This window comes from Dromaius novaehollandiae, chromosome 17 (assembly GCF_036370855.1).
Source record: "Dromaius novaehollandiae isolate bDroNov1 chromosome 17, bDroNov1.hap1, whole genome shotgun sequence".
Classification (NCBI taxonomy): Eukaryota; Metazoa; Chordata; class Aves; order Casuariiformes; family Dromaiidae; genus Dromaius; species Dromaius novaehollandiae.
Window position 1 is genome coordinate 12,703,530 of NC_088114.1, and position 26,265 is coordinate 12,729,794.

The 26,265-nt window shown below is 41.9% G+C and overlaps 2 protein-coding genes across 7 annotated transcripts in view; one reads left to right on the top strand and one right to left on the bottom strand.

Annotated features, from left to right (window-relative positions):
* Positions 1-26,265, top strand: part of PISD (phosphatidylserine decarboxylase) — a 31,120-nt gene that overhangs the window by 1,402 nt on the left and 3,453 nt on the right. Inside the window, exons 1-6 of one of the 5 annotated variants that reach the window (XM_064522247.1) lie at positions 18,204-18,290; positions 18,368-18,484; positions 20,678-20,843; positions 22,893-23,129; positions 23,413-23,551; positions 24,496-24,642. In XM_064522247.1, coding sequence (XP_064378317.1) covers positions 18,241-18,290; positions 18,368-18,484; positions 20,678-20,843; positions 22,893-23,129; positions 23,413-23,551; positions 24,496-24,642 — 856 coding nt within the window. In that variant the 5' untranslated portion in view covers positions 18,204-18,240. Of the gene's footprint in view, positions 1-2,120; positions 2,216-8,689; positions 8,866-18,152; positions 18,485-20,677; positions 20,844-22,892; positions 23,130-23,412; positions 23,552-24,495; positions 24,643-26,265 lie in introns of those variants that run through there. The other 4 variants (XM_064522248.1, XM_026119171.2, XM_026119170.2 and 1 more) reach the window with 4 other exon arrangements.
* SFI1 (SFI1 centrin binding protein) overlaps positions 825-26,265 on the bottom strand; it is a 62,167-nt gene continuing 36,726 nt past the window's right edge. The window contains exons 32-35 of one of the 2 annotated variants that reach the window (XR_010392080.1): positions 12,235-26,105; positions 10,830-10,962; positions 9,714-9,911; positions 825-5,280 (exon numbers count right to left, since the gene is read on the bottom strand). The gene's annotated coding sequence lies outside the window, so the exon portion shown is untranslated. The remainder of the gene's footprint in view (positions 5,281-9,713; positions 9,912-10,829; positions 10,963-12,234; positions 26,106-26,265) is intronic. The other variant, XR_010392079.1, reaches the window with a different exon arrangement.

A 26,265-nucleotide genomic window follows, 5' to 3' on the forward strand; every position in this document is an offset into this window, starting at 1 on the left:
GTTCATTATAAAATTGCATCACGTTGCTATGTAAAACATACAGGTTCTGCAGCAATGTAGGGATGCTTTTTCCGTCTTGGTAAGGAAATAACGTCCTGGGAGATGATGCAGTAGTGTGGCAGGTTTGGCACCTGGTTAGGGGAATCCACGTTCGGGGAGGGACTGTCTCGTCATATTTGGGTTAATACAGGACTGTCTTGTCATATTTGGGTTTAGTACAGTAGTTTTAATAGTGATCATGGAGCGGAAGGGTAGAGTGAAATATTACTGACACAGTGTTATGGGGATAAGTGAAAACTGTAGTTGTTTGTCCTTGACTAGCATGTTAAACCATTGTTAGCAAGTGTCTACTATCATTATGTGACTTCTGGAGAAGGAATCCACTATTTATAAACATTTTCTCCATTATTACAAAGACTATATGTAACTCAGGAGATACCTGAAATTCATGTTTAAAAATATGAGAGCATTATAAACATCTCCTGTAATTACATCAGCCTAAATGATGTAGTAGCTTGCAAGGAAATGCAGTATTTCTCTGTTCAATATGTGTCTGATCAAGAGCACACAGAAGGCCTGAGGGCCAAGCGAAGATGTGGGCTGTTGCATTTGCATCCCCAGGATGAGTGGGTTGCACAAAGACCTGCCAGACCGTATTCCCCCCAGGGCAGTAAGCTCGTCTGTGTGACGAGCCCCTCTCCTGTCGTGGTTTGGATCTGTGATCTGATCTCACAACAGTCCGTGGTGGTGCCATGCCATCTTCGTACTTGTCTAGACAGGTTTATCTACAAACTTTGAACAGGAATCATTCTTCTACCATCAGATGAAACCGTTTCAGATTTATTAGAAACATGAAATATTTTGTATTAGATATATCAAAAATCCTGGTTGATGGTTTTTCCAATGTTGGCCAGTTATGAGCTTTATTTTTTGTGTTTTCAGAGTGGCAGAACCACTGACATTACAATTCACCAGTATAAAAAAGTGGTAAGACAAGTTTCAGAGCTCTAAAGAAGAGCTTCTGTGCCTGGCAGCTTTTTTAGTTTTCCAGCTATACCAGTTGGTCTAATAAATTATAATACTTCTTCATACAACCTGTATCTTTTCTATGTACCCACCTCCCCACCAAGCTGGTAAGGAAAGAGATACATGAACACAATTCATGAGTGTGTCTTAAAATGGTAGCTGTTGAAGGAACTTCCTAAATGATATTTGTGTGGCAGCCTGGTGGAGAAGAAATAATCCCAAACGTTAAATGATGTCATTACAAAATTGACCACTACGTTTGCAAGCAGAGTTTGCTTTGATCAGGATGGCTGAACTTGCCTTTGTCCACTAGGAGCATTGTATTTGGATGGAGGTAAATACATATTAGCCAGGTTGTTGCAGAAGATCAGGTTGATGCTTGCGCTATGTGCCTTCTCTGTAAGTAGAGAATTCTTGCTTTAAACATTCTCATTTATCCCAGCAAAATGCAAGTAATGTACTTGCCTCAGAAGGTGTTATTTGCGTGCTGTTGGATAAAAGTTAGTTTGTGTTAAATTGGACGTAGCTCTAGAGAAGTGACTCTCATCAGTTCTAGAGCCACTTATTAAAAAAAAAAGTAACAGATTATCAAACATCTAGGCCTGACCAGTCTATGAAATACATGAAAATAGTAGCTTGTCCCCCCACTTTTTTTGTAAGACTCAGGTTGTATTCAGAATCATAACTATATTAGAACTTATAACAGCCCGAGATATGGTACATAATGACATCAATATACTGTACCAAAAGGGATGTTGTTGAGATCAGCGCACACACGATACCATCTAAGTATCACTGTTCTGATGTAATTAACTTCAAGAGGAACGTGTGTCAATATTTTGATGAGGAAAGGAAAAGATAAAATGGATGCAACATTAAATAAATCCAGTATTTGCAGGAGTAATTGAATTGACAGATTTTGGAATAGGCTAGATGGGAAAGATTCTGCAGGAATTTTATGACTCTAAGGAGACTTTTCCCTCTTATGTTAATCGGCTGCTGAGTATAAGATCATCTCACTATGTTGAAGTGTTTAGATTTGCATTATAAAACATCTGTACTTAGGCAACGTTTCTTGTGTGTTCTATTTGCAGTTTGCTGACTAGCTGTAACTTGCTTATACCTGGGAAGCTGTGTATTAGAACTCAAGTTCTGTGGAAACAGCCACCTTCTAGGACCTTTTTCAGTGGTAAGTGAAGAAAGACTCTTGCCTATCCAGCGTTTTTAAATTAAAGGTTGCAATAAATCTGTAAATGCAACAGCTCAAAATTAAGCAAACGGAAGGTCACATATGGGCGAATATGAAATTCTTGAGATTAAAAGAGATGGAGTTGGGAGTCTAGAGACCTATTCAGTTCCTGGCATTTCCATAGGCATATGCTTGCAAATGGTGCTTTACTCCTTTGGTCTTTTGTTTTCTAGCCAGTAAAAGAATCGAATTTATCTATCTCATAAGATTCCTTATGAGATGTTATTTATTGTCTCTCAACTATTCTGGAATACATGAATAGCAAATGTTGTAGCAGCAGCAGCAGCAGCAACAACAAAACCTTAAGAGAAATTATTTGTTCAAACAACAGGAGTATTTAAGAGAAATAGCTTCCCTAACCACGACTAAAAGCTTCCACTGCCTTCCTTTCGAAGTGCCACCTATTCCAGGATGATTTTATAGATATGGGGAGTCTTGCAGACAAACAAATGTGGACAGCAGTTTAGGAGTTACAGTATCCAGAGCAGTACTTGTTTTTGGCTAAAACTGGAAAGGCAGAGCCGATGTCATCTGGGGAATACCCCTGTTGGGGCTTAACAGGACATGCACTTCTTTATCTTCTGAGTTTTCTTCCTCATTATCTTTGTTCCCTCTCACTCCATATCGTAGCTGTGTTTTTCTCTACCACAAAAAATCCTGTGACTTGCTTTGTTGTGTTGAGATGTGCCACCTTAATGGCATGTTTTAGTTTATCCCCTTTGAGGATATTTGCCTTTTTTTTTTTTCTCAAGCCTCCTTGATCCTTTGAAGCTCATCCTTTTCACTGATATTAGCACTTCTGAGGAAACCTGTCTAGCAGGCCCAGCAGAAGAGGAGCTAGGATAATAGTCATGGCTGCTACATTCTCTCTCTTTGTTTTTCCTTGGTAAGGGAAATTTATATTGGGATCTATTTCCATCTTCCTTGGTAATACATGGTTTTTGACAAGTGTGCGATTTAAATAACTTAATATGTGCAAACATTACAAGAGCCAAGCAGCTCCACATGCTTCAGGCATGCCTCTTGGCATGTAAATACAATACAAATGCACCTTTCTTGTATCACATTCATGTCAGCACACTGGTGAAGCAAGTTCTCCCTTGCAGGCATTTTTGTTAAACTCTTAATAACATACTGTAAACTAGAAGTTAGTTATGTCACAATCGTGTCATTTTCGAGGTAAGCTGTATGCAAAATGAATAATTTCCCCATACTACCTAGTTTCAACAGCTGGAGAAAGTAGAATATTATGTAAACCAAATTTAATCAGATGGACTGTGAGCTCAGTGCTTAGAGCAATCCTAGTAATAGGTGTTAGAGGAAAAAGCACTTTGTGGGGAAGAACATATATATTGGAGCCCCTATACCTGTAGTTTTTAAACTTTTCTAAACACCTAAAACTTTTCTAGTAAATATGATCTCAGTATAGCAAATTAAAGCCCATTGACCATGGGTTTTATTTTCTTAATTACTTTCTACAGATCATGTAGTTGTCTGAGAACGCTATGCTTGAAAAGTCTCTCTGCTTTAGAGAGACAGTATATTTAGCAGATATATTCATGTCAGGACAGGTTTTATATAAAAAACACTTTAATGGACTGGCTGTAGTGAGCCAGTATTCCATATGCTTTACACACATGTTACATCAGTCATTTAGAAACTTTTCACTCAAGCTTTTTTTCTGTCCTTGAGGGTACGTGTGTTCATATTGAGCAAACTTAATTTTTGCTCCCATACCTGGACTTGCCTTTCAAAACAAGTCTGTGAGCTGTGCAGGAGGCTGAGTCGGATTATTAAGAGGTTTCTGCATTGCATCTTGAGCAGTGGTCAAAATGGAAATTTTTAAGTCCCGTTTCTATTTTAGATGTTCACAGAAGGGAAAAGTTAGTTAGTTAGAAAGTTAGTATTTGCATTTGATGTGCCAGTATGGCCTATAGAGTTATATGCCATAATGTACTGTTTTAGCACTGGGAGAATGTGTGTCAGGATCTGTCACAGGCAATGTTTTCCATCAGTAGTTTTACTTTCCTAACAGTCAGGAGACATCACAGTAATGAAGTCAATATAATGCTATATATAAACTATCACAGCAACTCTAAAACAGTATGTACTGTCAAACTGAGCTCCCTTCAGAAAATATTACCCTTCAATCTTACAGTTATGACACTGTTGTGTAATGCAGCTTCCTTGCTTATGACCACAAAGTCATAGGAGTTTTGCTTTTTAGACTCTTTACCTTCCTGTCCAGTTGGGTTGTTGAAGCACAAGGAAATTCTACAAATCAAACATCATGCTAGGGGCTAAATTGTTCATAATGCGTAGGAACCTCTTGCTGCCAATGTCTTTGCTCTAAACCACATCATCTTTTTAACTTATAAAAATTGGTCTTACAGATGTTCTAAGGAGTTTTCAAAGGACAACTACTAAGAATGTCTTATTTTCTACAAACAGTAAATCTCAGAGTATGTCTTTTGATAATCGCTATACAGTTGGACGAAATCATGAAGTCACCTTTTTGTCAGTAAATTGAAATGGGCTGGATAACAAGAGTCATTTACTTAAATTTAATGGTTTATCACATTCTGCAACTTTTTTTTTTTTTTTTAATGTTCTGTTCTGGTGCTTTTGAGTATTCCTAGCAGGTGGGCATGGCCGAGAATCAAGCCAGGCATGCTTGTCTCTGGCTTTCTGGAGAGATATTTTGAAGGTGGTGTGAAGGAGTTTGTGTGGATGTTGTCTGAGAGACTTTTGTAATAGCATAGCCCTGCGTAATAAGCCTGATAGCCAAAATGGTATCTGTTATTTACATGAAAACTGATGAAATAACGTTGTGTGTTAGGCTATGAAGTGACTGATTCAGTAGGCAGACATCAAGCTTAATACATAATGGATAATGAGGAAACAATAGAATGTAACAACAGATGGGAATTTGTTGAAAACTTGACTGTGTTACCTGATTCACTGGGAGACATCTGTGGAGTTTGGACTTCAGCAGTGTAATAGGCCTGTAAGAAAGGAAAGGTCTAAATATCCTCGTATGTTTCTATCTGTACCTGTAATTTTAATAAATCAGGAAATCAAAGTAGCATTACATGAAATGTTTAAGACTTGCTGGTGTGCCTAAAATGATGCTTGTACTTAGAGTTGTTCTAGTTGAGCAATGCTGTGGAGAGTAAATATTATTGTTTGTTTTTTAATAAATATGTGTTGGTAAAGTTCCAACAAATGTGTGTGTTGTCATATTGATATAAAAACTGCATACAGTTTTCAGAAAACAAACTCATTGTTATATCAACTTATATTTTGTTTAGGTATATATATTGCCCAATAACCTAATAATCAAATCTCTGTATGGATGAGGTTTTTTTACAGTTAAGTCTTTGTACATTAGCCCAAAGAGTCTGTTTCTGGTTATTTTATAAAACTAAATGAATTAGTAATACCAATTTATAAAACCTAGTAGAGTTATCAATATTGCTATGCAAAAAAGGATTTGGATAATTAAATTATTTGAAGGCAAATGTCCTTTCTCTGACTATTGAATGAACATAATCCAATATTCATGTGTCTGAGTTACTGTTTTACTGTGCAACCGACACATTAGGTTTTTTGCAGTCCTATCTCCTTTCTTTAAGCTTTTCACTGATGAAAAATGTGTATTAAAACTTTATCGATTTGAAGATAGGAGTCCCCAGAAGGATTGATAAGTAATTGACTGATAATTAACATTGTAATTATTTGTAATGTGATTCTGATTTAGATTTAAATCTAGAAGATTTGCAAAGGGTGTCATTAGGAAGAGAAAATAACTCTCCTTTAGTTGTATCTCAACCTCTCTGTTATCTCGACAGCTGCCATTAAGAATTTGTATCCTTTTCCAGAAGACATTCTTAATTTGGTCAGAGTAACAAAGCAATGTTTGCGCCATTACATCTCACTGAGTAGACTAGAGCGTGCCTCAGTTTATGCAGTTTGCTTTCTCATCCTGCGTTGCTTTAATGTTTCTGAGGGAATGAGTCTTTTGCAGTTGCTGCAAAGAAGGTAACTTGTACTTTTTGTTTGCTGAACATACTTGAAGGTTAAGGGAGATCTGAAACAGGTTTGCCTTAGCTGTAAAGAGTTCAAATTTATGGTTTAAAGTCTATTAAAATGTTACTAGTATGTTAAAAGTCCCAAGTGCTCCTGGACTTGTTTCTACTGGCTCATCTGCCAAGACATGAGCTTTCCTCACATTCTCATGCTGCTTGCCAGAGCGCTGCAGTAGTCTTCCTGTCATCAAAGAACACACCGTTCAGTTGAAATCTCAGTGAAATAACAGTGCCAGCTGCCTGAACACAGTATTGTTGCCAAAATCAGTAAATAATCTTTTTGTCTTGAATTTTGAAAACGTCTGTGAATTTCATTTCTGTCTGAAAGGTGTGGAGTTTTAGGCACAAAAAAAGCTTAGCGATAGCGTGTTGAATGTCTTTGATCATGTTTCGGATACCTGTTACAGAAGCGCTGTTGCGCTAGTACTGGAGATGGGGAAAAAACAATTCTCTACATCAGTTATCGACAAATTAAATTGTATGTGTTTGCTGTGCCTTGTGGAATTGTTCTCTTGTGCAGAGAGAATGTTCGCATAGGCGTAATCAACAGAGGCTCTTGAAGTGGAAACCTCCTCTCTCTGGTTACAAACCAAAAAGAGCTGTTTGCACTGAGGGGTTTTGATTTGGGAGTTTGCTAAGCTCTGGTGAAACTGCAAAATGGCTTTGCTGACTTTGGACAAAGATTTGGTGGGAAGGGAGCTAAAGGCTTTAGGGCTAAAGAGCACTGTTTGTGTCTGTACAGACATTTCTGTTGTAATAGTGATGCAGCTGTCTATGCATACCCAAGTTAAAGGTTATAGAGTCTTTGTAAATTTAAAATAAATAAAACAGACTTGCTTTATAAAAATTTAGCTGTTCTAAATTATCCATGTCTGTTACTGAGAATTGTTCTTTGGGTAGAGTATTTTCCAGAATCTAACTGTAATTTTAATTGCTGCCTTCTATTTTCCAAAAAATAAAATTCCTTTTCCCAGTGAGAACAAGGCTGTTTTCACAAAATGCACTGTACTTTATGATGAATTTTAAGGCATATAAATCAGAGTATGTTTTAAAGGGCATGTATAGGAAAGAAATGAGCAAAAATAATATTTTGATAAAATGTGAGCAAGAATTACTTTTATTGGGCATCTTTTTTTGCAGTATTGTGGAGGAAGAATAGCTGAATGCACCTAATCACTGTATTACTTTGCAAATAATTGCTTAGCAGTTTAATTCTAAGATTCCCAAACAGTTATTCATTGTGTTTACACATGCCTAGAAATAATTCGGTATTTTACAAATTAAGTAGATTCATTTTTTTTGTTGTTGTTAAGGTGTTCTTTTGTAGTCAAGTCCTAAGCTGGACATTGATGGAAGGAGATGTTGTCCATTGTTTTTCATTCCGGCTCATTTATGTTAATCATTGTTGTGGAAATGACACCAATTAGTGTCCGAGAATGAATTCCTTTGGGCAGCATTTTCTGTAGCCGGTAGTGACTTATGCTCATTGCTGAGAACCTTGAGATTGACTGTAATACAGATATAAGAAACATGTTCTATACTTACGCAACCCATTAAACCTGAATGTATTTGTCTTCCCTGAAGATTTTGGAAGGAAGATGCTTTCCACTGTGATTGCCCTTTGCAACTGTCCTATTGCTTAGAAACAGTACAGCGTACATGTATCTCCCATACCATATGCAAAGCTTGTGTTAAGCAAGAGGAGCTTGGTAATGCTCAATAAGGAATAGATGCAATAATAGTTTTGGTGTTTTTTTCATATAATGACCTGTACTACAGCAGAAATGTGCCTCCATCCTGTTTATCAAACCTGTACTAAAGCAGGTCATTTTTTCCTTTCCTCTTCTAGCTAGCTGTACAATTTGGGGATTCCCCAACTATAATGAAAGCTATAAAGATTGAGAAGGACGACACTATACAGTGCTACAGTTGTTTCCTATAAACTGAGTATTCCATACAGTAGCAATGTAGAAAATCTCATAGTTGGAAAGTATGATAGAAATCCAGAGGCAGAGACATAAGAACTATGAAACCAGCCCTGTGGTGCATTCAGACAGCTCATTTGTATATTGTTTGGAGGGATGTGGGGGGGAGAGGGAGAAGAGGTTAAGAACACATAAGTGTAGTTAGGGCTTATCAGCTGACTCTCAGTAACGTGGTAAGCTGCAGTAACTGGAGTACTTGGAAGCATATGCCCGTACCTTCTGCGTCACTGATTTCTGATAATGTTTTCATCATCTCAGCTGATGTCCCTTACCCCACATCATAGCTTTATCTTTACTGTGTATTTGTTCTGTTTCCTGAAGGTCTGATTTTTTTGTTACAGACAGGAAAAAGCTTCATACTGCTCCGGTAAGGCAAGCCTTCCGTCTGCGCCCCTTCCATGTTCTGGTGGCTACAGGTGGGGGATATGCAGGGTACAGAAAATACGAAGATTACAGGTTGGAACAGCTGGAGAAGAGGGGCATAGAGGTGCCTGTCAAGCTTGCAAGCGAGTGGGAGGTAAGAAACCTGCAGTAGATTTTGCTTCTGGCACATTTGATGCAAAACTACTCTGTTTTCATTCCAACAAGGGAAAATTTAGTTTGCGCTCTACTGCCAATGCCTTTTCTGACAAATCATGGAACTAAAGTTTCTGTCTTTTAAATAACTATCCTTTCTGCTAAAGTCAATTTAATGATACATTAGAAACTGCTGGCATCTCCCCCATCTTTTAGTAAGGCCTGCAGATTTTTTTCTAATATTTGTTAAATCAAAGGTAGAGGGGCTAGGTAGTCATGTGATTGTTCCTTGATTGTGTTCTCTATTTTGAATAAAAAGATGTTTGGTAGGCATAGAATGATTCAGGCTGGAAGTGATGCAGTCCAACTTCCTGCTCAAAGCAGGGCTAATGTTCAGTTCAGACTGGGCTGCTCAGGGCTTTGTCCAGTTGGGCCTTGACAGTCTCCAGAGACAGATTTCACAGCCTCTCTGGGCAGCCTGTTCCGATGCTTAATTATCCTTGTAGTGAAAAATATTTTCTTTATATCTTGTGAAACTCTCCTGTTTCAGTTTATGACTGTTGTCTCCCTATCTCCCTCAGTAAAGAGCCTGGTTCCATCTTCTCGGTAACGTCATCTTGGATATTTGAAGGCTGCTATTACGTCCCCCTAAGCCATCTCCAAGTTAAACAAGCCCAATTCCTGTAGTCCCATGGGCCGTGTGCTCCAACTGTCTGACCATCTTGGTGGCCCTTCACTGGACATGCTCAAGTTTATCAGTATCTTTCTTGACCTGGGGGCCCTAAAAACTGGACATGATATTCCAGACATGGTCTAATGAGCACAAAGTAAAGGGGAGCAATTACTCGCCTTGAGCTTCCCTTGGCTTCTGCTCCTGTTGACAGAGCCCTGTATGCTGCTGGCCTTCATTGCTGCCGTGGCACGCTGCTGACTCGTTTTCTGCCAGCTGTCCACCAGCATCCTCAGAGAGCATAAAGCGTGCGTCCGCAGTAACTCTGAAGAAGCTGTGGCTTTGCTCAGTGCAGCACACCTTCTCATTTTCCCCACCTTGAATTGCAAGATAGCGAATTGTTAAGCATGTTACAAAGTTTACGGAGCTAAATACAGAAATCAAAATAGACAAATAAATGTACAGAATTTGTTGATAATTCTGTATTGGTGTGAAATCAACATAAGACTACCAAAACCATCTTTAAGATCATTTAGCAGGAATTAGTAATTCAAGACTGAAATTGCATATGATAGCATTCAAAAAAACATTCAGTGCTGAGTTTATTGTCCTATTAGTTCTGGCCGTGGGTACAGTGTGTGCTGTAATTGTAGGGGTTTTTATCTTCCCACTAACTGATAAATCTATGCTACTTTTGGCAATTTGCTTGCTTCCTTTATGCCTTCATGCCTTATACATTTTGCGAGGAAGCCGAGACTGAATTAATATCTAATGATTAAAAACCTAGCTGTTTGTGGGTTGTTTTTTTTTTTTTGTGAACATGTAGTAAGACTTTTTCCCTTAAGGTAACCCTTCAATCTGCAGTGATTCTTGCTGATCCTGAGGGATTTTTGCCTTTTCTTTCTGGACTTCAACAAGTTTAGTAGTTACTGCAGAACTGGACTATGCATATCAGATTCATGGGTCAAATGTTCACTGCAACACTGAAGGGAGAAGTATTTTATGACTTCATAGAATTGCTGTATCTCCTTTGAAATTTAAGTATATTGTACAGGTCTGTGTTAGTTAAAAATAGATGTGATATTCTGCAGAACAGCCAGGTGAGTGACTGCTTCAGTGGCATGTCTGAAGGTGGGGAGTTTAAAAATACTAGGATTATGTAGGAGATGCTTCAGTATGACCTTTAGCAGCCTGTTTCTTTGCATTCCTAAGCACTCCGCAAGTTTGTGAGTAGTTTTGGCCACATGCCTATAAGAGACTAGACTGGAATCCTTAAATTCATTTTCATTAGTTACCCAAATCAGATATGATACAGATGGTCCGGATGCTCGCAGCTTAGGCTATGATAGCTCCTGAGGAATTTGTCTGAAAATCTCTCTTCTATATATTCTTCTCTTGCTGAAGCTTATTTCAAACGGGTTTTGTGTCCTGATTTAAAAAAAAAAAAAAAAGTCTGGTAAGTGTCTGTGGAGTATTTATTCAAAAAGACAATGTCCTATCAGTTTTGGTACTTAAAAACATTTTTTCATTATTGTTCATACTTTTAAGTATAAAATTGGTCGTATTTGCTTTCTCTCATTTTACTGGAATGCTGGTTTGTTATTATTTGGCAATTAATATATTTTGAGCTATGAGGATTGCTTTTGAAGAAATAGCACTAAAAGATTTATTTTTGCAGCAGGAAACCTCACAAAGAATTTCAAACTGATAAGCAGGGCTCCAAATGCAGCAGATACTAGTGGGAGACGCTAACAAGTTTTCCTAGTCCTTTCCTGATATGCTTGAGTTCTGTTGAATGCTTTTGTGGGAGGGAAAGGAAGCTTGACAGTTAAGAGGAAAAAGAGAAACTGTGTGCAGGCGTTGCAAGAGATATTTCAAACAGTGAAGGATTCAAGAAAAATAAGAGCTGCATTGTGCCTTTTTACTGGAAAGCAGGGTGTCTTTTTTGCTGACCTATCATTTTCCATTATTCTCTGTTAGTGTTTTTGGCATCCCTGGAAGCAAAGTTAGGAGTGGAGAGAAGGGTGTTGTCTTTAGAGCAGGAGAGCATGCCTCTGCATAGGCAAAGAGAGACCAAGTGTGACTGCACGGGCTTTGAGAGAGTGACACAGAGCAAGCAATGGCTGCGCTTGCCCTTGCTGCAGAGCCTGTTGCTGTGAAGGTCTGATTTCACAGTACCAAGCTCATATTCATTTGAGAGTACACACCATCTTCCACCTGACAGCTCCATGTGCAGGGGAGATTCCCATGCTTCTGAACAAAAAACAAAGATAAAAAAATATGTAACCATCATAATATTATGCAATTAGAGAAGCTCTCGCTATTGCAGAGGTACATATGGGGTATCATCATAGAAGTGTGCGTAGTTTGGACTGAATTAGAAAAATAAGTATATTCATATATCCTTTTGCTTTGCTCAAGCTTTATAAAAGAATGGGGAAAAAAACTGAATGTGGTTTAAGCCAAGTGTTCTTTAATTTTTTTTATAGGAAGAGAGAGAACTATGGTTTCTTTAGCATATACCCTTAATTTTCTTAGAGACATTATGTAGCTAATAGCTTGAGCTGATTAACGCCTTAGTGTGCCTCGCACTGTGAATACCAGTGAGGATTAGCTTTCATTTAATTAGATGAGGTAAAGCAGAGGGCTTGGAGGAAGACAGGTAGATATTTATCAGGTGGATGGAAGACTAATGCTTACTGCTTCAAATCCTTGCTGTCGCAGAACATTTCCTGGCCAGGAGCTACAGGCATAGCATGCTGTAGATATGCTAACAAGAGGCATTTTCCCCTCTTCTCATCTGCCTACTGGGGCAGTGGTGATAACGGACAGCATAATTTACTCAGGGAAACCTTGGACTAAGAGCGAGTTTTCATGAACAGGGTGACCAGATGAACAGGGTTGCTCTGCAGAAAGAGGAATTTCTTGCTGCTGTTCTCTTGCTTCCGTAGTTTGTTCTGGTCCGATGAAGTGATTTAAAACGCTGCTTTTGTGTAAGGGTCTCCCCTATTGGAGTGATAGCATCAGAAAAAGCACAGCGAATCTTTGAGAGGAACTGAGCTGTAGTGACATCTGATGCAGAGGACAGATAACGCGCAGCTCTGTCCCCTTCCGTCTGAGGGAGACAGCTTAATGTCACAGTGCCCCGTTTTTAAAACGGCTCAATACAATGGGGAAGTGCTTTGAAAGTACAGATTTAAGATATCGGTTCTCAAAGATAATGGGAACACATTCTTTCCTATTGATATTAAAAATGTTTAGATAACTGGAGTACCGAATGTTATTTTGGCAGTACAATACATGCAGTGTTTTTGTCTTGGCCCAGGGGAGGCAGACCTTTAGTACTGTGCCGTGGTAAGTGACCTGAATCCAGTTCAGAAGAGACCCCAAAATGGAAAAATCTGTTTTTTGTATCCAACCTGCTCCGCCTCGGAAGAATGAAATATCATCTCTGATTCGTTGGTCTCTTATGCTGCATACTTGCTGCTGTGTTCTGGTATTTTGACTTTTATTTGAACAAACAGGCAATTACAGAAGGCGCTTCTGGAGGAGCAGTCTAGTGTGCATGGCAGAGATGATTAGAACATGTTGAAGTGGGTGAAATTCTAACACCAACAAGAGCAGGGTGTGCCAGTGCGTTTGTCCTGGAAAATTGAACCACTGAGTAAAATTAATACTTTTTTAACCAGTGAGATGGCTTTTTGGCTATATAAATCTGTCCAGTCTCGCCAGACTTCCTTTTTAAGGAATTAAATTGCTGGGCTTGCGAAGGGGTTTATCTGAGCGCTCTGCTCATGCCGGAGCACGGCGCGAGGCTGCAGAGCGCGTCCCCGCTTTGCCTGCGAAGCCACCGCCGCGCCTCGTGCCCTCAGCAGCCCCCTGCCCCGGCGGCTGGGCCAGCGGCTCCTCGGAGCGGCCTCGCCGCCGCGCTGCGCTCCCCGGGCAGCCGCGGTCGCCGCGCTCCGGCCCCGCCGCGCTTCGCTTCCCCGTCGCTGCTGCCGGGCTCCTCCTCCGCCGGGGGCCCCGCGGGGGCGGCGGCGGCTGCCTGGGAGGCCGCCCCGAGCCTTCGGCGCTGCCCCCGCCGCGGCGCCAGTGGCTGCGAGGCGAGTCGGGGCGGGCCGCCGGCCGCGCCGCTTCCTTAAGGCCGGGAGCGGCCCGGCGGCGGGGAGCCCTTGCCGGCGGCGGTCGGGCGGCGGCGGCGGGGAGCCCTTGCCGGCCGGGCCCGCAGCACTCTGCCCTGCACCGGGAGGTAGGGGCGGCGCGGGGAGGGGGGTGGCCGCGCCGGGGGGGGGGCACGGGGGGTGTTCGCCCCCCGCGCGTCCGTCCACGTGCCCGGAGGCCGCTGGCCGAGGCGGCTCGGCGTCGCTTTTCCGCCGCCGGCGCCAAGAAGCGGGGGCGAAGCGGGGCGGCGGCAGGCCAGGCCGTCAGGCTTCCAGGTGCTGATGTGTAAGGTCCGATTACCAAAGGGCAATTAATCACCGGTCTGCGGCTTGCTGGAAGTTTCAGGAGAGATGTTCCAAAGTCCCGGCTCCTTCCTGAGTCATCTCGCAGCTTTACCCCAGGGGCGGGGCTGGAGCCGGCCCGGGCGGGGGGCGGGGGGCGCCGGGGCGGGACCCTGCAGCGCCCCAGCAGCGCCTCCGCAAAGCAGGGCATCCCTTTGCGAGTGTCTTAGAGGGTTTTCCCTCTCTGAAAGCGATGGAACGGAAGATGTGACTACAGAAGTAGATACTAAAACAGCATGGGGTATTCAAGGGTCAGAAACTTACATGTCACTTTGGAAAAGTAAATAAAACTTTTTTTTTCCCCGGCTTCACAGGAGACATCTTCGAGACTATCCACTACCTTTTATGGCTAGGTTAAGATACCACCTTTTTTTCCTCTATATAGGGAACTAAAACAGCAGTGTAAAATCACGGGGAAAAATAATCAAAGCTTTTTGCTTAATAAATCAAGGAAAATTGTAGAAAGGTTTCTTCATATTAAAAGTAAAGAATTTTAGAAATGAAAGATGGGTGAAGCAGAACATAGTACATTTTGTTAGCCGGTGCCAGTAAATCTGCAGCAAGCAGTACCGTTGGCCTGCTCTTCCCCATGCACGCTGGAAGTGACTCAAAACTCATGTGACCTTTGCAGATGCCAGTTGTGCTCTCAGGTTTCCCCAGCAGCATGAAAGCAGTTTTGTTTTGCTCTTAGAGTTCAGGAGCTCCTGGCTGGGTCCGGAGCACTTAGCGTTTCTCTTGCTGGGCTGACTCACAAGGAGGTCGGATGGGAGCAGGGATGACGTGTGTCTGAAATTAAACAGATGCTGCTGGGAAAGGAATGGCACCGTTAACGAATGGTGCAGAATGTCACTCGGTACCTCTCCTCTGTGCACTGGAAAGCTACTGCCAATGTCATATTTGGATGCGTTTAGTGCATCTTTTAAACAGTCGCAGTTACCAAATGTATAAAGCGTGTCTGGAAGGATTTACGCACTCAGACCAGAGGACTCCAAGCCTAGTTTCGATATTGAGTACAGTTGTGTATTAACCACTTATTCTTGCAAGTGCCTTGGCTTGCTGTTTTTGAAATCCTGAGGGAAGGGCTTGAGCCAGTAATGAGAAGACAAGTAATTAGATGGGGTCACTGGATTTGACACTTATTTGAGCTGACAGAGCAGAATGGCGTTGCATAGCTGGCAGATTAGCAGTTCATTATTAGATAATATTTCTTTAGGGATTTATACCTCATGGTCACCGCTTCCTTTATTTACTTAACATGGATTCTGGATGAGTTCAGGCAGATTGGGGAGTTTGGTACTGATGTCCAAGCTCATACTTAACCAGCACCCACAACATTCTTGTCTAAGCTAATAAAACAGGCTTTGTGGCATTGCCTGGATGCGGAGAAGTCCAGCCACTGGGAAACATTGTATGAGTTCCTGTTTTGAATTGGTAATCACCAGTTCCGGTCCCTTTCCTTGTTCTCCTTGGAAGCAGGTAAACTCAGGGTGGATATTTCATTTTGCCCTTCTTACACTGCGGAACTGTAAGCTGCTTCTGCTGCAGCAGCAACAAGAATGGCAACTTGCCATGTATGTTTATATGTCAGCGTTTAAGCAGGACTCAGGTATTTGCATCTCGGTGAATGTAATTAGGTCAGTAGAACAGAACAGAAGAGAAACACTGGTCGTCTTATTTGAACTGAGTTCTTGGAGAAGTGGAGAAAGAGAACTTGTAATGCCAGCGCTTCTCTCTTCCTGGAGAGGAATCTCTCCTGCTCCAAAACTTTTTGTTTTGAACTGAAGGGTGATAGTCCCCGTTGTGTTTTGCTTCTCCATTTACCTTATTTTAATTCACAGCAATATCACCACTGGACAGCAGAATGTTTCAATGTCCATTCATGTTTAGGCAGCAGATTAGCTGTTTAATATGACCCATACTTTCCTGGAATCAAGCATGCGTGATCTAGGATATAATAATTTCTTGAACATATTGGGGGGGGATCAGACTGATTTTTTTTAATGGAAAGAGCTTGTGGGTTTCCCTCTCTGCTGTATGCTTAAGAGGAGAGTACTGAAGAAAATGCAGCTAAGACTTTTGTTTGCTCTGTTGTCTTTCTGCAGAGCCATGCATAGGTGAAGGGGGGTGAAGGAGGAGATCACAATCAGTAGCAGGGAAGGAGCGGGAAGGGCAGGCTGCGGGCTGGGGCAGGCTGCTCCCGCCTGGTTCACCAGTGCTCAACCAAATCTTTCTTTTCACAGCTTTGTGAGCCGGCCGTGCATGTTTGGTATGGTGTATCTGGCTAACTTAATGATGTTCATCTTGGTCCGATGAAGTGCCTTTTAAAAGGATGTTGTCAATTTAGCTTCAGTTTCTATTTAAAATCTAGTATTTAATGGTGGTCATTTCTAATGTTCCTGGCAAATCAAGAGAAATGGCTCCTCTGGGTTCCTCATTGCTTTTTGAATTTTGCTGGGATTTGGGGTAACTGCTTTCATCTTACTGTACAGATGGCTTCCTTTTCTGTGTGTGTAGGCGTTTCTTGTGCCAGCCAAAGAAAGAGTGAGGAATATTTGAAATAGGAGAACAAAAAACTTGGCAGGGGGCTCGGGGAAGAAGGAGTACATTTTGTGTGCCTGTTAACTGATCTTAAGTTTACTATCTTTCAAATTACTGGGTTTTTTTTAATGTAATTGTTAAAATTCAGCTTAAACAACTTAAACACAGATCTTGGAACAGCCTGCAATATAGAATACAATATAAGAGTTTTTTTTCCCGGGGAAAAAATACTTTCATACAGGGACTCCAGAGGTGTTCCTAGGGAACATCTGGAATATTTAGAGTTGAAGGCGAATCATTATACATAACTCTTGCTAGAATATATTCTCTTCAAGGCCTACTTGAAATGGGATGCCATTTGCTATTTAATTCTAGATTTTCCTGCTGGCCCTCCCACTTCTCCTGTCTTATCCCTAATAAAATACAACCTTTTCTTCCACCAGTGCTCTTTTTGATCCACTCTGTAAGGCTTACAGCTTTCACAGTGTGTAAAGAGCTTTAGAAACGAGACTTTTTTAAATAAAAAACCCACAGATTTTAACAGAAAGCATAAGTGAATTGAACAGTCACTAAAGAGTTAGCCCCTAAACTGTTCTGGGTGTTTGGTTTAATCCTGAGGTGCACTGTGGTTAGCTTACTTCTGCTGTGTGAACCAGGGGTCCTGTTTCAATCTCTCTTAACAATCCAAGTCTAGTCAACAGGAGATGCAGAAAAGCTAGGTTTGAGGTGTAGCCTGCAGAGCTAAAGAGGGGAATTTCTCTCTATATATATTCAGAATGCTGAGATAGAAATACTACAGCCTTTTGTCTTAAAAGAAGAAAATCTTCCTTCATCCATGCTTCATACTTTAGTTCTACTGGATGTAAAAACTCTGACGGTACTGAGAGCCACATAAAACACATTAACATTTCTTTTATACTTGATTCTCAAGCTGACCCTACAATTGGCTTATTTTATTATGCATCTGGGGATTTGTAGAACAATGTCCTTTATCTGCTCCCTAGGTGAGTTTTTTGAGATGGAAAGAGAGATGGATGTTGGTGGCTGGCAAGGATTTGTGAAATGGAAAGATGTTCCTTTCCTTCACTTTTTCTTCTTTCCAAACTGGATATTAAGAGCAGGAAGGGAATTTTGGTGCTGTACACGTTTGACTGCCCGGCAGTCTGGAGCTCCTTTAGCTGCAGCTGCTGCACTGCAGAACTGAAGCTAGGAATTATCTCCTCCTCTTCTCCACCCCGCTCCTCCTCCCAGCCTCGTATTCAAACTGCCTCTTGGGTTAGCTGTGCAAGGCCAGCTGGCTGCTCTTCCGACCGTAGTGCATCGGTGCCCAGCCTGAGACTGCGGGGTGTTCTTCAGAGAGCTCGGTTTCAATGGCCACCCTGACTAGGGAGAAGCAAGGACTGCTTATACGGAGAGCTTGCTTTTATTTTGTGCAGAGTCATCTTTGTAGTGGGATGTTGAAATATGACACAATGCCTGTTTGTTTGCAATAGCTGCGACCCTCGTAGCAGAGATTCAAGTGGGAAACAGAGGGGGAATCCAGAGACAGACCAGCGGGGGAATTAGGAACTGTGACGCCGTGTCCTCCCTCCTGTGCCGGAGCAAGCAAAGGAAGGAGAGGTAGAGGAAAAAAGACTGAGCCTTGCAACCAACCGTCACCCTGACGATGTGTCAGTCAAACACCCTGCAGGGACCAGATCTACACACAGGGAAATGGTGAGATGCTATAAAGCTTTATCTAACCCTCCACCCTCTTGCTACAACCTCCGCAAAGTTAAAATTCATGTCCGGAGGCTGCGTTCAGGGAACGGCGGCAGCAGCAGCTGTGCCGGGGACCAGCACCCACAACTGGAGAGTCCAGGCCCGGCTGGCTCTGCCGGGGGTACACCAAATAGGAGAAGCCGTTTCAGGTACTGTTCAGTGTTTTCTGCTTTGCAGGAAGGGAGAAACAAGGGAGGGAGGACGGGAGGGTTTCTGGGCACAGCGACAGCCATCTGCAAAGCTTTTGTTTGGCCTAATTACTATAAAGCTCCTTATGCACTGAATTGGCGGAGAAGGGCATGCTGTTTTATGACAAGGGGAATGATAAGGGTTTCTTTCTTTTCTACTCTGTTGGATTAGGAGAATAGGAAAAATTAGTGAGGGACTGCTCTGAAAGCAGGCCAAGGCAGTGAGAAGCCTGAGGGCTCTGGAGCAGGCTGCCAGGCTGCAGCTCTGCGGGGATTGGTCCACGACCGACTGCAGTGAAGGGGGGGAGAGCGGTGGGGGGGGAGCGGTACCTCGGCCGCGCGCTCCTGGCAGCCCAGCTCCTGGCCCTGCCGGCCCTCGAGCAGGCCTGCAGGCGAAAGGATAGCGGGGAGAACGTGAGGTGCCCCTTGCTGTTCCTGTGTGCAGGCAGTCCCACCTCCTGCTGATAAAGCCTGTTTTGCCTCTGCTGAGATGGCGCTTCATCTCCTCAGGGGGGGGTTGTACTTTGCCCAGATCGTTCTTTCATTTTGGGGGAAGGAAGCAGGGGGGAAGAAGTTGTGTTTGCTGCAGAGAAAATCTGTGAGCCAAAAGCACCATCTTGCATTCCAAAGTGGCGACGGTTGTGCCTGCTATTTTGATCCAGGTTTTGAAGAGAACAGGTTGGCACAAAATTTCTGTTTTGGTTTTCTAGCTTCTTTCCATTTTGGAAAGAAGTGCACAGTATGTTATAGTTCTCCTTTAATATCATTTAATCCAGTGAAGAAGAGGGCTGTTCAGTGCGGCCAGAGCCTGCTGCTTCCAGCCGGCATGCACACAGAGCTGTATCCTGGTTGCAGGCATATTGTCTTCAGCAGTGTGGGGAGAACAATCTCTTAGCCAGGAGCTAAGTCAGTGCCCAGAAGACTTGAGTATTTTTCCCTCAGACAGGCAGACTTTAGCTTGATAACGTGACTTTGGAAATGTGAGAAATAGCTTAGTCAAGACCTTCTTCATGAGGAGAAGCCAAAAAATAAATGGGGAGTCAGTTCACCTGGAGGGTGTCTCATCCAGACCTCCCACAGGAGTCTGAACTGAGGCTCAAGATGTCTTTTGCTAGTAAGATGAGGTTTCCCCCGCTCAGAGTCACAAGTTCAACTTCTGCTCATGGCCATTTGTGCAAAAAAGCCATTTGTTTGCTTTCAGTCAAGACATCCATATCACAAAATTCTAGGTGCGGTTGGTTATGAGGCCAGAGAGTGACTGGGCTGTGGAGACCAGATTAGCTTGCAGCACTAGCAATATCTGCTTAGTCTACATATCCTCTGTTCAGAGCCAAGGTATCCAGTGAAGGTTTTAAGGCCTGCAAAGCTGTCTTTTGGAATTGGTTATTTCAACATTGTATTAATTAACTCAGGAATGACACTCCTGTTTGTCTCTGAAGTATTAAGTGCTTGTTTCCTGAAGTCAGTCAGTGACCAACAGGTCTGTGTAAATTTGACTCCTACATCTTTTGTGATACAGAATACAGCTTAAGACACAATATAGTCAGGATGCCTCCAGCAGAAGAAATCTGTGAGGGACTGTAATTCTTAGGCTTCAAGGATTTCTTTCACTAGGGTATCTGCTCTTTCCTTAATATTGCCCTTCCTTGCAGTTAGGGTTTAATGTCCCCCAGCCATAGATTCCTAGCTTTCAGAATACTCAGTTTGCTGTCCACTTTGGCTATGCAAGAGCTGGAGCAGTCGCAAGCAGCACTTTTTGGGGAGGTGATCTTCTGATACTTGGAAGAACTTTTGCTCTCCATTGTTTCCACTGTAAACTATCCTGTTACATTTTTAGTTGGATGAACCAGCTGTTACTTTGTTTTCATATGTCCCCTGCAAGTGATTTTTGCCTTTAATTTTTGAGGGTGTGATTAATGAAATTTGACCTGTGACAGTCAACACCATTATTTGGGCAGAGGACATTCGTTTTTTTGAGGTAAACTGATCTTTTGTTTTGGGAAAGGGAAGAATGGACCAAAATAGAGCAGTAAGGATTTGCAGAATTGAGGTATACATAAAGATAAGCAGGAATAAATCACTCCCAGCCATCAGAAGCTGGAGTTGATGAAGCTGAGATGCTGACCCTCTTATGTTGTGTATGTAATCTTTCAGGTTGCAATTCCCCCAGCTGGCCCTGAGGCGAAGGTTGGGCCAGCTGAGCTGTATGTCTAGGCCTGCTCTGAAACTCCGTTCTTGGCCTCTGACTATTCTCTATTATCTTCTGCCTTTCGGTGCTCTTAAACCCTTGACCAGAGTGGGATGGAGGCCTATGAGCAGGGTAAGTGTGAGCAGGTCTCTACCGTGCTTCATATGTTAGCTGTTTTATATTGAAGGGAGCTGGCAGCAGCTGGGTGGAGGGATACTTAATGTAGGACAGGGTGATGATCACTAGTATGAAAACAGAGAGATGCAATTCATGTTTCTCTTGAGGTTTTACTATTTGTAATTTTGGTGACTAATTGCCTCACAGACAGGTGATTGTTCTGTAGCAGAGAATTTCTTTATGTCCTCTAGCGGTCGTGGGTATGCCCAGGAAAATGAGTAGAAACTTTTGAACTGATTCAGTCACCTGCCCTCTAAGTATCAGGGCTAGGACAAGGCAGACCAAACTGTTTCTCCAGTTCCATTTCTTGGCCATATTCGAATGCTCTTGTTTGCTGTCATTTTTGCATAAGAAGGGTTTGTTTCTCAAGTTCTTTGAGCATCTGTAATACAGACTGTCCAAATGACATGCTAATGCAAATCTCTGCTCTGAAGCTGTTGAGAGCGGTGGGTAGGAAGCCTTCCATATAAATATTCTTTAAACATATCATGCAACTACAAATGCAACATCCATGCATATATTTTGACTGAAAACTGTAACAAAACTGCAGTTCATGAGATGATTTCCTTTTAACTGCTATTCTTTGATCCCATCAATTTGAAAAGCAGCCTTTTGTGAAGAGTAGGTACTACTGGGAAATACCACTTTGACAATTTTTGTGAATTTACAGTTGTATCTGAGTTTCACTGTAGAAAATTGAGCAGAATTGATTTTAGAAATTGACACTGTATAAGGCATGTCAAATAAAACGGCAATACATTTTTCTTTAGTACTTCAGTTTATATAACCTGAAGTACCACTGATTTAAAGCTTTTATTTGAAGTAAGATTAAATTGGTGGCTTCTTTCTTAAATATCACTGTATTTTGATGTGATGCAGGAGGGTATTTCGTGAGTGAAATAAGCATATTTGATAGGAGGGACAAGCTCTCAGCTGGTGTGTGCTTTTGTTTGCATTTATTGCTGTATTCTGCAAGGCTTAATAGTGAAGGATATGACTGACTACCACTGGGAATAAATGATGACTTTTGCTAAGTAATAAAAAGGTTTTTTTTTAACTTGGAAGTTAAATCCAGCCAGTTGTACTGTTCAAAAAGACTGTACCAGAATTAGCAGATTATTATTTCTTTTGCAAAACTGGTTTCAGAGGGTTCAGTGTTCCCCCATCCTGCCCAGTTACATCAGGCTTATACAAGCTTTTTTGGCTGACACTAAGTACCATAAACCTCAGAAGAGTTATCTCCTGGAATTACCCAGCAGGAAGACCTGTCATCTGCCCGGTTATATGAACAACATACCTCTTAACATTGTGTCATTTGTTTTTCTTGCTACCAAAACTTATGCTTTGGCATAAGTCCAAAGGTAAAAGTCTCTATTAGCAACTCCCATTCTTGCAAGAGAAGGGGCATTACTGGCATGAGTTTATACCAGTGTAGCAGCATCCACATGGGTATGTTTCTTTAATTGTTCCAATGTCATTAAGCAGCAGAATTGTGAGGTGTAGAAAAATACCTTCAGTAGTAGATGGCCATCTGAGAAGTACTTTATCAAACATAGAGAAGTTATTTTTTAGTCAATTTTCCTTTGGTTGTTTACAGAAATGAATACATTGGTAATATTAAACCCCTCTGATGAGGGTTCTACTAGAATGTGTGAAATGTGTCTTTTTTTCTGTAAGCCTCACATGGGCAGTTTCCAGTAACTTGTATGTGAAGCTCCAGCCTGCAAGGGAATGGAGTTTCCGGCTTCGATATAAAGTTATAATAAGCTCCTCCGCTCCATCCTATCCCTCATCTGTTCTCATCAGAATAGCAGAAATGAGGATGAAGTGCAGTGTAATTTTCTGCAGACATCATCAAGGCTACTTCCTGCATGGTGTAACTCACTGGATTCAAGGCAGTGTTAGCAGGAACAGTTTGAGCCCTTCTGTTTTATGGGGAGAGATGAGGGAAAGCCAGCAGTGGGAAGAACTGTGAATGACATGGTGTAATTCTTCTTTCTTTAGGTTGCTCTGTACAAATCGGTACCAACTCGCCTGCTCTCACGAGCCTGGGGTCGCCTGAACCAGGTGGAGCTGCCTACATGGCTCCGGAAGCCTGTTTACAGCCTATACATCTGGACATTTGGAGTGAACATGAAGGAGGCAGCTGTTGAAGATTTACATCACTATAGAAACCTCAGTGAATTCTTCCGCAGGAAGCTGAAACCACAAGCACGGCCAGTCTGCTGTTTGCACAGTGTGGTGAGTAAAAGGAAATGACAGCTTTACACTACAGGCTTTTTCCCCCAGAAAAGGAGCATATCTAAACTTTTGTCTTAGATAATTAAAAGACACAAAGCATAGACCAGAATCCCACACAGAACTTTCACAACTTCACTTTTTACAGGAGCTCGATGTGAAGGAAGAAAAGTGCATTCAGTGTTTGAAATGATCAGTTGATATGTTTTCTGCTTGCTGTGATGGCTGGACAGATGAGATATGCATGAATTTCTAATGTGTTTCCTTTCTTTTCTCTTCTCTGTAGATTAGTCCCTCTGATGGAAAGATACTTAACTTTGGACAGGTAAAAAACTGTGAAGTGGAGCAGGTGAAAGGTGTTACTTATTCACTGGAATCTTTCTTGGGACCTCGCATCGGCACAGAGGAGTTGCATTTTAGCCAAGGTAAGTTGTGCATCAACTGGACCTTGTACATGCTCTGCACTGCCACTTCAGTGCTCTCAGAGAGCAAGAGAATACATATCATGGGGTTTTTTTTTTCACATTGTCAGGAACAAAAGTAGTTCTGTTTTTTTGTAATGTGTATCTTACATTTGAGGATAAACATATCACTGTGTTTTAGTTTTCCTCCTCTTCAGTAGCTTTGTCCCATCTTGCCTGAATCATTCTGATTCTCTCCATTAATCACTTGGTTCCTTTATGTGTGGTTTTATTAATGATTAAAACAGATTTTAAGATCTGCCCCTATAACAAGGCTGTAGCACTCCTGCTTGTCACTCAAATGTGCCTAAGCACCTGGTTAGCAAAGACTGTACAAGATGCTCCATAAAAAAGTTTGATGCAGAAGCAGCATACTTCAATTGACTTGCGCTGCCACTGCTTCTGCTGTGCCTGAAGCACTGTCTTTTAAGGCCTTTGGTTTTGATGAGAGCAACATGTTTTGCTAAACCTGAGAGGGGACTGGAGAGAGAGAGCCCTCTGCAAACAGTAGTTATTTTCAATACATATGCAGATGCAATTAATGCATATTGTAAACCTAAGGCCTCTCTACAAATTCCATTCTTGAAAGGGTGGCTTTGAGGAAGAATTCTGTTTCACTGAATTTCAGTTTCTGTTGTGCTGTTTTGGGAAGGTGAAACGCTAAAACTAATAAATTTCCAAAATGTTTAAAACTTAGTACAGGATCCAGTTCTGTTGTAAAAGGAAACAAGCACCTTGAAATGTTGGATTCCTGGGGATGAATGTGCCTTTTTGTAGTCTCAGCAATGCATGTGGGCTGCATTTAGTGCTCTGCTATTACCACTGATTATAATACAGACTTCTAAGCTAGAGTACATGATTACATGAAGAATATCTTTAATCCCTTTCCTTCCATGGTTTCCTTGCAGCCCCACCTGGCAACTCATTTCAGCAACAACTTGTCACAAAGGAGGGGAATGAGCTCTACCACTGTGTGATCTACCTTGCGCCAGGGGATTATCACTGCTTCCATTCTCCCACTGACTGGAGAGTGTCACACCGACGACATTTCCCAGGTAGGTTCCTGTTCTTAGAAAATGAATGCAGAGCAACAGTGGAGAGAAGCACTGGCATGGGCCACTGCTGAATGAGACATGCCAGCAGAGCAGTCATACAGTCACACGATAGATAACTGGAGGAAAGTGATCTGTCACACACAATAATGAATGTTAAGGTAGTATAGTTTGCCAGTACAAATCACATATGAATGGTGGAAACAGGAATATTGTATTCAGGCTGTCCTAACTCTTTGAAATAATTGTTGATGCAGGCTGACCTGACTTGTTCCCAGAAAAAGAATTACTCAGTTTGCATCTGAAATAAAGATATCTCTGAAGATCAGAGCAAACGGTAGCCTAAAATATGATCTCTTTCCTGTACTTGGCCAAGAAGATATAACTAGACACTCAGTCTGCTGGAGCTGAGATGATCAAATATTTTTGTTCTCCTCTCCTTTGCAGATTGAAAAAAAAACCTTCTTGGTACAGAGCAAAAACCTAAGGATTTGGATTTGGTTTCAGATACACTAAGGGAGAGATAAAGACATGCCAAGAGGTTTGAGAAATCTCTCAAGTTTCAGATTGAAGCTAGAGCTTGATTAAAATAACAGGTTTTGAGTGAAATGCTACCATCAGATCCAACACAGCAAAGCAAATGTGGTTTTATAGCTAAAAATCTGTGTAGTGAATATATTTTACTGTAAGGACCATTAGGGGGTTGAAGTCCTTGAGGTTCTTACTGTAATCAACTTTCTTTTAAAACTTTATTTAGTATTCCTTGGTCAGGTCTAGCTAGCTAGCTACTTGCCTTTCATCTGCAGGCTTAGTAACCATCTCTTTGCATTACCAAAGAGAACTGCAGGGAGTGCTTTCCACTAAAACCCATTACTAAGCTGTAAAAAGTTATTTGACTTGCTTTTAGTAGCCTGTGGCCTTTTGTTAGATGGATCTTAAGCTGCTACGAGAAGGCTTTTTTCAGTTCTAACTATCAGGGCTGAGACTAGGCACTAGCTTGGAGTCTGTCTTTACCATGATCTCTCTTGAGGGCCTGTTTGATGACAGTTAACAGTAGTCATCACATGTGAACTTACTTACAGATGAAATAAGGGGGAAGTTAATTACATCTTTTGTAGAGGAGTAGTGTCAGACACTATGGATATGAGTCCCTGCACTTCAAACTGGTGATGGGGAGCATGACAGATGCTAGAAGAAGCTTCAACAGGGGCAGATACTTTGAAATGGATTCCCAACACAGATTTTGCCCCCTCCTTAATAGCAGGTTGTCACTACCTGGAAACACAGTCAAGGTGAAGCTGTAGGTGTGAATGAGTGAAAAGGGGGCAGGGCAGCATGAAAAGAATCATTCCCAGGTAGGAAATTTGAACCTTTCATTCTCTAACAGGGAAAGCTGTAGATCACAGTCGAGGTTGCTTTCAGCCTTCCAGTGAAGGATGAGAGTGGTCTTCACTGTTTCCCAGTAACTGCAAGGAAAAATGCAAAGTAATACAAGCCCCCTCCTGAGCAGTATTGATCTTTCTGGCCAGAAGACTAAAGATCACATCTTTCTATGACCTTTTTTTTTTTTTATTACAGCCTTGTGATTATTTGCTGTGCTTAGCATTTGTCTCTCTTCCTCCAAAT